At 30.6% G+C, this 11,807-nt stretch overlaps 1 protein-coding gene across 2 annotated transcripts in view; it reads left to right on the top strand.

The window, feature by feature from the left end:
- Nucleotides 1–11,807, top strand: part of Lrp1b (LDL receptor related protein 1B) — a 1,779,190-nt gene that overhangs the window by 1,521,695 nt on the left and 245,688 nt on the right. For both annotated transcript variants that reach the window (XM_033757153.1, XM_033757154.1), the window contains exons 58-59: nt 3,143–3,265; nt 5,299–5,480. In XM_033757153.1, coding sequence (XP_033613044.1) covers nt 3,143–3,265; nt 5,299–5,480 — 305 coding nt within the window. The remainder of the gene's footprint in view (nt 1–3,142; nt 3,266–5,298; nt 5,481–11,807) is intronic.

The raw sequence follows: 11,807 nt of genomic DNA, 5'->3' as shown, positions 1-11,807 counted from the left end.
ATATAATTTTTTGTTTTTTGTACCAAGGATCCACTCAGGAGGTTGTACTACTTGACAGGCAGACAGGCACAGCCCCACTCAGCTAAATCCCAACAGGCAACATATTTTTAGCCAGCATTTTATCATAACACAATATTCGTAAAAATTTTAAGAGTTGTAGGCAATAGAATTCTGTTTTTCTTTAGAAATTGTCTACCTGTGTAGAATGAAGTGGAAAACAAAAATAATTGTATTCCATATATACTCTCAACTCAAATAAGTGAAAAGAAAATATCCACACCTTATTTAAGATAATTATTTATCTTAATAAATTAAATTTCACTCTTTTATTTAGTCTTTAATAATCTCATAAAGGGCCGGAGATTTAGCTCAGTGGTGCTGAAGCCTGCTCACAATCCCGGTATTAAAAAAAAAAAAAATCTTGTGAAGCTTTATTTCATATAATTAAAGCATCTGATAGAATTTTTTCTTACCATATATATTCTAAAACACAGTTATACTGCTAGGCCAGTATTAGCTTTAGTTCACATAAGATGTTAGAAAATTTACTGGAGTAACATGGAATTTAGGAATAACAAATGGATCAAGTAACTTTCCAATGAGTTATTCCATTCATTTTTTAGTAAAATTGCATACAGAAACAAAACACAGTTTCCTAAATTAATCATTTTGAACCAAAGGGTGTACATCTTCAGATATAGAAAGAAAAGAAGTAAATTGTAGTTTGATGAAACACATTTTCAACTCTGAAACCACTATGGTAACCCTGACTTTCAGATAATATTTTGACCATACCCCTGGCTGTTGTAATGCTATTTGCATATGATTCTACAAAGACAGCATTGCTAAACTGAGTATGTAGAGTTCAGAGCTTTAATTCCTGTATATTTACAAGTTTAATGTCTCATACCTGACTTGCTAAATTTGGAATTGGATTTTCATTATCTAAATTGATTTTTGTTAAGAAAGGTATAGGGATTTTTTATAGCTAAATATTGTAGGTAAGTATTTGTTAAAATTAGAGACAAGTTTTTCTCTACTTTTTCCCTGTAAAGCTCTCTAATTTGGTGATCTGGATTGGCAAGCCATTGTAGAACTAGATAACCCATTTACATTATTCCTCTGAAGAGAAAGCCACTTGACTAAAAAGGATATTATTGACTACTATTAAAGTACATTTCTTTTTTTGTTTGTTTGGGTTTTTTGTTTGTTTGTTTGTTTTTTGAGACAGGGTCTCACTATGTAGTTGTGACTGACCTGGAACTCACTATGTAGCCCAGGCTGGTCTCGAACTCACAGCGATCCTTCTGCTTCAGCCTCCTGAATGCTGGGATTACAGGCCTGCGCCACCATGCCCGGCTAAAGTACATTTCTTAAGCCCTCTGCTGAATTTGTCCCAAATATATTCAATTTGTATTTTAGAACTGTGATTGGTTTTTGATAGTCATCTTCCTGCATATATATAGATAAATGCATTTAGTTGGAGGATTCCCCAAATTTTAGCATAGGAAGCAAGTCCTAATGAATCTTTGAATCTGTAACTAGAAATTAGTTGCTTTTGTAGCATTTGTAATCACTGTTCTTAACAGATAATACTGTCAGTAAGCCATGTTCTTGCATCTTTTCATCTGAACTGAGTGAGAAATTTGCAGTTTTGTTTACTGCTGTGATCACTAAATTTTTTGATGAATGGCATTCAATTTTGTAAAGTATTTCAGATTATCTTTAAATATGGGCTGAAGACAAAATTATAGCTCAGATTGAGTCAAATAAAAGCCTAAGATTTGAACTTGGAATATTAACACCATTATTACTATAGTTAACCTTGGTGTAAGAAAAAAAAAGTACTATTTGCTTGGACAGTCTGACTCACATCTGTAAAGAGGCAGCTTTGGTCTTGCAGATCATTGATAAGAAACTCTGATCAGTAAGTGTTTAGCCTTAGCCTGAATCTTCTAAATGACCATATAAATTTATGGCACACCTGTGAATTTGAATTCTTTCTGTCCCTTTTTCCTTAAGTAAAATCAAAGTTAAGAAAAATCTTGTCTCCTCATAGGTGCTAATTCTTATCCATAAAAGTATAAGTATTTTACAATTTGAGAATTAACATTTTTAGGGTAAATATTAACATGAACATGTATACACTGATAAAAGACATGGCAGAGATTTATTTCTTGGACCTTTGCCAAGTGTCTACATTGTTAATTATTTCCTTTTCAGTAAGGTGTTCTGGCCTTAAGGTGAATGTATACAATTGAAATTTTGACTCAAGTTTTGTTAATCCATTAAGGTAGTAGATATATGAGCATTAAAAATAGGTTAGAACTAAACTAACTCATCATAAATCATTTGAATAACTCAGTAGCCAAGATTCTCAAAGCCTGCTACAGAATCTATAAATCAAACCAAATAGCAAAAAAAACCAAGCCACAAAGCTGTAGTGTCAGAAACACAAAGGCAGAATTTATTTTTCTGGGTTGTTACATTCTAAAAAAGGCATAACCATGAGTCAGAATGGAGTGGTTTCCTCACATTTTCACCACGTGAAATAAAAAATGTTAAATATCCGGCTTCTCTTTGGTCAAATACTCACCTAAGGTTATAACTTTCAAATTCTAGTATGATAGTGTATTGCCTAAGGGGCCATTTGAAGCAATAAAAAAAGGCAAGTTATTTATGTTGTTAGGACAACATAATAGTTAATATGAAATTTCTGAACCTTCTCTAATTCATTAGAAGGTTAGGTAATGCTCACTTCTGCCTTCTGCACAAAACAAGGTATAATTTTATCTATTGTATGTGTAATATTAACAGAAAGTAGGAACTTGTAATGTTGTTTTCTTAAAACAAAGTTTTCCACTTATTGGATTCTAAATCACCATACACATTCAAGAAATCTGTATCCTATTTGGACAATATTTTCAAATAAATTATACACCTTTTAAAGTGCATAGCTTGGAGAATGTGTAAGCATAAGATGAATTTTAAAAAGCTCTGGTCACAAGTGTAATTTACTTTAATATTGAGATTTAAAATAAATTGAGATTTAAAGGGAGAAAGTGATTCCCATGAGCTCATAAAACATTTTAAAATAATTTATGTTAAATGTTATTGAAATATATTCTTTTTTCATTTTTAGGGTTTAAATAATGTTATTGCTATAGACTTTGATTACAGAGAAGAATTTATCTATTGGATTGATTCTAGCAGACCCAATGGAAGTCGCATAAATAGAATGTGTTTAAATGGAAGTGATATTAAGGTAACAAAATATAACATTGATGGGACTATTGAATATTTTATTGTTATAGTTGAATAGAATATTAAGTGCTATTTGATGGTAACTGTTCTAGATTATATTAGCTTGGTTTCAATTTCACATTTTTACTGTGATAGCTAATAAATACTTTAAATATAAAGTTTTTTATCCTGTTTTATTATAACACTACTATCAATACAATAAAAATCAAATTAAATAAATTAAATTTGGAACTCCTAAAAAACTTGATGAATGTACTTGATTAGTGTCTGAGATTCAGTAGTGCTGATTCAAATAAAAAGAAAAGGTGAGACTGAGGATTTTAATTTCAGAAAATTAAATATCAGAATGTATATTGAAATTCTAGGATTAAAAAAAACCTATATAGGAAAATAATTTAATTCATTTGTGTAAAATCAGGAGTGCTTTGATAAGACAATTTTATGATTAAAAGATATAACGTTCTTGATATGAGCTACTTGGTAGTATTTTTACACACATGTATATATATATATATACATATATATATATATATATATATGTATATATATATATTCAGTAAGATATATTATAAAGAATTTTTGTATTCAAATAGATGAATCTACTCACTTATTTTAACATTTCGCAGCCACACATAAAGTTCTAATGAAAGAAAATTTTATTTAAAATATTAATGAAATATTAAAACATTTATATGCAGCATGTTGGGTTCAGTTGATTCAGGATAATTGTAATCAGTGATGGTTTATAAATTGACATATTACTATATCATAATGATAAGATACCCAGTGGCTACATAGTACAAGTAAACAGAATTTTTTCTTTTATGATTTAATTTTTGACAATTATATAAAACCTGGGAAAGTTATGTAATTCAAATTGGAACATTTTATAAGATATTTAAATTTTTTATTACCTTTATAGTTCTTGTATGTTCTTTTAGATTGTAAGTATATTGCCTTGCCATTTTTATTTTTTTGTTACTCTAAATTATATAAGTCCCATTTTTTTTTTTTTCTGGTACTGGGGATTGAACTCAGCTCCTTGAACTTGCCAGACAGGCACTGACAACACTGAGCTAAATCTCCAGCCCTAAATTACATAAGTTTATGAGATGATTCTTTTCATAAGATCACTAATTTACTAATCAGATAGTCAAACATGTCAGTTTTCTAGATTTGGAAATTGGAAGAATAAAGAAGCAAATATATTTTAAGAATAACTCTCTATGCTAATATCATTAATTATTACGTATATTGATATTGTCATCTTTCTTTGTTTATTACTGATGTCATTAGGGAAATTGGTAACTATAAATTTAAGTAATGTGTTCTTATCTCTGGATATATATTAAATTCTATGTGCTTCCAGTATTCAATTCTTTATTTCATACAGTCTTAAAATCCATGGGAATTCAGGACAATCTGCCTTTAAGATCAAGAATAATTGGTGATTTCATCTGTATGTTATTTTTGCATAGACAGCCCATATATTTACTATACTTAATTTGGTGTGGGTTAGAATTGATAACAGCAGTTACATGAATATACTTTTTTTCTTTGATAGACTCAAAATATTTTGTACCCACTTCTATTTGTGTTTTCTTTGTTTTTTTTTCCTCTAATCTCTTAAATAGAGCTATCATGGTAGAGAAAGAATGCTATTGAAATAACTTAGACTGTTAAAAGTTAAAAATTAAAAATGGAAATAGTTATGTGTAAATAGTATTTTGTCCCATATTGTAATAGGTTACGTGGCTAAGCTAATAAAGTTGTAATCACCAAATCTAGATCTTTCCAATAGCTTTATATTTTGATTGTACTTTTTCTCTTCTTAAGCCTGTATGTAAATTCTAAATGTCTGATTCTATATTAAGTAATTTTTCTCAAACACATAAATAATTGCAATATTATCCACTGTAATCTTCTTCTTATCCAAATTTCATTTCTAAAGTTTAAGTAAAAATCAAGAAGCAATTTCTGAGTTTCTGTTCTAGGCATTTACACTGTTAACTTGTTAAATTCTTATTTTGTTAGGTAGTGCATAACACAGCTGTTCCCAATGCACTTGCTGTTGATTGGATTGGAAAAAATCTCTATTGGTCTGACATGGAAAAAAGGATAATTGAAGTATCCCAAGTCAATGGCTTATACCCTACCATACTCGTTAGCAAAAGGCTGAAGTTTCCCAGGCACCTGTCTTTAGATCCTCAAGCTGGGTTTGTAACAAATGTTCAAACTCTTTAGTATTAAGTTTGTGGAATATACTCTTTGGGGTAAATCTAGTTCCTTAGGCAGTTAACATGAAAATGTCGTGTGAAATGTGAACATGTAGAAATTTTTAGTGAGAAATAAGAAACAGTATACTGACTATAACATCGAAGGAAGAAAAGGAATATATTTTGCAAATTAATACATTTATTATGGAAATGAATAAAACATGAAGATTTTCCTGATTTAATGTTTTTAACTCTTGGACAAGGCAAAGAATAAACTCTTTAACCATATTTTGCAGTATTTATGCAGGTCACGAATATGAACAATGTAATACCTGCACCCTTTTATAGCAAGTGATATAAGCAGTACCTATTAATAAATGAAAAGGTGTAAAATCAAATGCATTCAAGAGAAATGGCAAAGTGGGGATAACAGCAAAGGTTCATGTGGGGGCTGTGATCCACTTGCATTTCAGCATAAGGATGGGAAGAAACCATTACAAAGATCTAGGATAGCAGGCTGGAGGTTTCAGATGAGGGATAAGCACCTATTAAGATGTCAAAGAAGGGCTGCGGAATTTGCTCAGAGTTGCCGCCGCCACCTGCCTCACACTCGCGAGGACCAGAGTTTGATCCGCAGTACCAAAAGGAAAATAAAAATGTCAAAAGGTATTTTTTGCTAAAATTCCATGGATTATGACAGTTGTAGTTCACTTTCCATTATGTTGTGTTTCTGGGTAGGGAATACATACTTTTCCAGTTTTGTACTAGAGTTTATTACATGTGGTAGATGTTTTACCTACCAAACATGTTTGTTAAAATAACAAATTTAGAGAAAGTTTAATGTGTTAAAATAGGAAATGTTCCCAGTAATAACTATTAGGATAACTGGAGTGTTCTTATTTTTCTGCTCTCAAAATTAATTTTAAAAATTATATTTTTCCAAATAACTGTATTTTCCAGGTGACATGCAATGATTAAATTTTATTTCTTGCTAATTATTAAATATCTATTTCTTGGATCCTTACAATTACTAAAATGATCATGCTACAATACATTCCATAGCTTAATGTTAAGCATTAATTTGGGTAAAAGCAAAACTAAATAGAAGACTTGTAACTTGAATGCATTTCTGTTTCCAAGGTAATGGGCACCTTTTAGCTTTTCATTCTATGATTATGTAATCATTTTGTTACCTTTTTAAATATTTTCTTTACCATAGCAACATGAAGTTCAAAAAAGTGACACTTTGTTTTATCTACTAGAGAGCCATTTAAGTCTGTTTACTTGGATGCTTCAGGAAATAATAATTATTATCTATTTTTCATTTATAAGGACATAAATATTGTCATTATTTTGCGATTTTCTTAGAAACTATTTTTTAGTGTCCAAAGCTGTGTATTTGTTTTCAAAACTCAATAAAACTGACTTAGTGTCTCATTTTGTAACAGTTAAAATGCTCCACTTTCTAATGAAAGAAATATTACCTGTTTAATAAAAATAGTCATATAGAATTTCCTGTTTATGAAACAAAAACTATCCTACTCTAATACATGTAAAAGAATCTAGCTTTAGGTTTTATTTCTCCCGGGTTATAGTTATTACACCATAAACTGAAAGCAGTGTTAAGTTATTATCAGTATAAACCCATACATTAAATTTTTCAATTAAAATAGCAAATTTCTAAATTATTGTAGACCCCTTTGACTTCATTTTTGGAAATTTGGATTATAATATGTATATGATATAAAATAAAAAATAAACAAATAAATTTGGATCTTTGCATGAAACATTTAAGGTCATCACTTCAGCAGCTACACTTTAATCACATCTTTTTGTTCTTGCTGTTTTCCTAGTTTCAGAGTAAAGCAATGAACAATCTGGATTTTAAATGTAATAAAATGAGCTTCAGGTTGAAAGTGCCTTAGGTGTATGAAATATCGTTTAATCTTGCTTCAAAAACGACAGCTTAAATTGTAAGATCATTTAATAAAAATGCAATGGAACTCTTCCTTCTGTGTCAGATTACCAGTGTGATTTGACTGTAATCTTGATGTGCCAATACTGCTATGATTTCTTTCCTGACATTTTGTAAACGACAAGGGAAGGATTTATTTAATGAACACTTGTCAGTCTAATGTAATGAAACAGCCGAGCTTTTAGGAAGTATCTTGTTGGCCTTTCCTATATTTTATTAATAGTACTTCAATTATCAAAATATCTACTTAGCTATAATAGTAACAAAATATCTACTTAGCTATAATAGCTATAACAGTGGTACAAATACAAATAGGCAGATCATCTTCCTGTTTGTTATATTTAAATTCAGCTGAAATTCTAATTGTTGTCACAGTTTCATCCTAATCAAACTGTTATATGTAATTTTTGAATTAATGTTCCAATTTATAATACGTTTGAGATGTTTGAAATGATTTAATTCAATATTGGTAAAATTGTCCTTTACAAAGGATATATATGAGCATTTTAAAATAGAATGGAAAATATGACTAATGCTACAACCATACTAAACGTAAGATATTTTGACAATATTTCAATTTAGGTTATCATAATAAAAGACTATACAAACTATATTTTGAATAGGAATCCTTAGCACTTAATAGTCAAAATAGTAAATCATAGGCCTAGCTAAAAGAAAAAAAATAATCTAATTATTCATATATTCATTTTTTTGTAATGTAGTATATATCTGACATTGTTCTCGGTAGAAACAAATATAAAACTAAGGAACTCTCATTTTATCATTAGTAAGTAGGTAAAAATAATTACAGTACCGTGGAATTACTCCTAAGGTAGAGAGAGGAAAAAGCATGGTATTTCGAGTGCGTCAGAGATAGTTTCCCGGACAATAATGATAGAAAAGCAATAGCCTGGTACTATTATGTACCTAAGGGCCGGTATTTCTGGCTGAAAGGATAGGCCTCCTAGGAATAACAGATACATAGAAGAGCATGACACATCCGATAGATTGCAAGGAACTCATTCAGACTGGTCCATGACAACTGTATGTATGTACTCTGTACAGTAAAAGAGAACCAAGAGTGAATCCAAACACAGTCAAAACAAAACCCTTCCGAGGCTTTGACTACAGGTAATACAGGAAAAGAGGCGTATACAAGAAAGGAAAATGATCATTTTCTAGACCTGTTGGGAATGAGAGTTTCCACATAAAAACAAGGGAAAAAAGATAACTACCATTTCTATAGCACTCTATAACATAGAAAACTTTCTTCTGTTTTATTACTTTAGATGCATATACTGTACACAAAATCTCTGTTGAAGATATGACTATCTTTGTTCCTTTCCTTAACATTTAATGTCACACTGGCTAAGTGGTTTTCTCAGAATCATTATTTATTATGAGATATTAAACTGAGGATTTAACTCAGTTTTCTGGCTTTAGTCCTTTGTTTGTCCTGTTACATCATGTCCATGTTTCCATTAACAAGATGGTCTTATTTCAAGATCATGTTTTTTTGTTTGTTTGTTTGTTTTTGTTTTTGTTTTTGGTACCTGGATCAAACTCAGTACCTTGCGCTTTCAAGGCAGGGGCAGTGCCACTGAAGTGAATCCCCAGCCCACAGGAGCATTGTTTTTACAGAACTACCTGAAAAAGCGTAAAGGAAATAGAGCCCAAAATTTTGTACTTTGTGCCATTTTAGCAATTGACTTTTAAAAACTATTAAAATTAGCATAGGTGACTTGAGTTTTTGGAAATAAAGACAATTACCAAAATCATTAAAAGTATGACTCATATTTAACTGTTTTTTCAGTATTGGAAATCAAACTTAGCATCTTCTCACACATGTAAGCCAACAATGTATCACTGAGCTCCACCATTCATCTCATGCTTTAATTTACAGAATTTTTTTATTCTTATTTTTTAAAAATCCCATAGAAAATAAAAGCAGAAGCTATTTTATTTGAAATATGTATTAATAAAAATATGTGAAGCTTTATGCTCTTAATATCCTTAGCAATTACTGCCGTTGTAGGTGATTATAATGCAAATACATTTGGAAATTGATTTTATGTTTCTATATTGTAGTTTATGCTAGTTCTTAAGCTTAGAATATCCTTGTTCTATTTTTCCAAGTGAAACAGAAGATCAGCAGAAATACTACCTCCTCTGTGAAACGTTGTATAAATGCATCCCAGTGGCCACCACACATTGAACATTTAATATTATATGAGTATTTTTAATGTAAATGTTCTATCCCTTCATCTAGAAAGTATTTTCCCTTAGCACAACAACTATGTTTTAATTGTTTGTGATTAACATAGAGACTATAGAATTCACTGTTAATGGAAATTATAAATGTGTAACAGGTTGTACACCAAGCAGGGTGTCATAGCTACAGGGGTACTCTATCTTCACCTGGGCTCAAACCACTGCATTGATATGTAAATGGCCTTGGTGTGTCATGAGGGAATTTTTATGGTTAGAGAATAAAAGCTTCACCAAGATGAAAAAGGTTTCTGATTTCTATGGTGAAGCACAGAAATATTTCTTTAAATTTTATAGCCACATAAAAAATTTTCCCACCAATTTTCAAATCCATAAAACTCTTAGATTTCAGTGTTTCAGAAAAAAACAAAATCCTTGACATTTCTACGTAATTATTTTTAAAGAAATATAATGCATTATATTTAAATACAATAGACACCTTGAGACTCACACAAGCCTGTTATTTTGGTAACAAGTAGACATTCCTTTGCATGCTTAGCATTTGTTGTAATTTACACACGAAGTACTATTTGAATTGAGATTTTTTTCATATGTAAACTTGGGTTAACATTGCAGAGTATCTGGATGCAATACAGAACTCTTCTTTCAACCAATTTTACTGATATTTTCATTTTTAATTTTATAACAAATTTTGCACATAGGTAATTACTTAGGGGTTGTATTTCAAAAAGTAAAACTACCATTTTGTTTGGCGCAGACTTACCATAAATTTTGAAAAGTTATAGTAAGTGGGACTTAACTAAGAAAGGAAATGATGAGAACCAAGACCTGTCAAAGGTACAGGATCCCAATGATGAATGTAACTGTACGGTATACCTAAAATGTACCAATAAACTAAATGAGAAGAAAAAAAAAAGGAAGAAAATGATAATAGCCATGGAAAGTTACCTACTTCATAAATCCTGTGTGTGGAGCCTCATACCTTTATCAGTTAAAAAATAACTTTTCAATGAAATATTTTCATAAGTTTACTCTAATTTATAAGTATAAATACACAAATTATATAACATGCATAAAATCCAGGCACCCCTTGTGGTAAACTATAACCTAAAGGTAATAAGTAATATGCTAGGTGGATCTTATTATAAAGTATAATATTATACATATTCCATATCTAGGGTAGTTACAATGATATGTAATAGCTAATATTTACTGCAGACATTTTCTGTGCTTATAAGTGTTCCAAATTTGTTCCATGCATTTTCTCATTTAATCTTTTTGTTGTTGATGTTGTTGTTTTGTTTTGTTTTTGTTTTTTTTTTTTGAGACAGGGTCTCCCTGTGTAGTTGAGACTGACCTGGAACTCACTATGTAGCCCAGGCTTGTCTCGAACTCACATTGATCCTCCTGCCTCAGCCCCCAGAGTGCTGGGATTTCAGGTGTGTGCTACCATGCACAGCTTTCATTTAATCTTAAAATGACACTATGAAAAGAAAAGATTATTGGCCCTTTCCAAATTTGAGTAGGTTTTTGGATCAAAGAGGCAAAGTAGTTTCCAGGTTTCCAAAGCTAGGACTGGGAGAATCTAGGATTGGAATCCAAGTGACCTGTTCCACAGTTTGTCTCAAATCTACAACTGCTTATTATAGAGAAAGCTAATCTGCAAATTTAGTAGAGACAAACTTGTTCCAAAAGTGTCATTGTTATGACCTCTTATATTCTCAGTACCACCAAAGGCCTAATAAACTGAAAAAATTTATCTTGATATGCTTTGACTCTTTGCGTTTTTTCCTATTGAATTCTACTGAATTCACTTAGATATCTTTAAAAGCACATGTGTTTACTTCTATGTTGCCAGTACTTAGAGATACCTGCTACACAATAGAATCTCAATGAATCATTGTTTCAAAACAAGGTTCTCTATCCACTAAACATGGTTTGGGGATGTATCAGGAATGTTCCATCATGGAATTGTTGACTATGATTTTATGATTAAGCATGAGACCCCATATCACATTTTGCTTAACTACAAAGGTAATAAAGAAAAGAAATTCTGTGCACCAGAAATGACTAAAGGGCCATTATTCAAAAAGTGTTTTCAAGAAGAGGAATCCTTTGAATCA

This window comes from Fukomys damarensis, unplaced genomic scaffold (assembly GCF_012274545.1).
Source record: "Fukomys damarensis isolate Sample0158 unplaced genomic scaffold, DMR_v1.0_HiC HiC_scaffold_29, whole genome shotgun sequence".
Classification (NCBI taxonomy): Eukaryota; Metazoa; Chordata; class Mammalia; order Rodentia; family Bathyergidae; genus Fukomys; species Fukomys damarensis.
The sequence above is the reverse complement of the archived record's forward strand: the minus strand, read 5'-3'. Positions and strand labels throughout refer to the sequence as shown.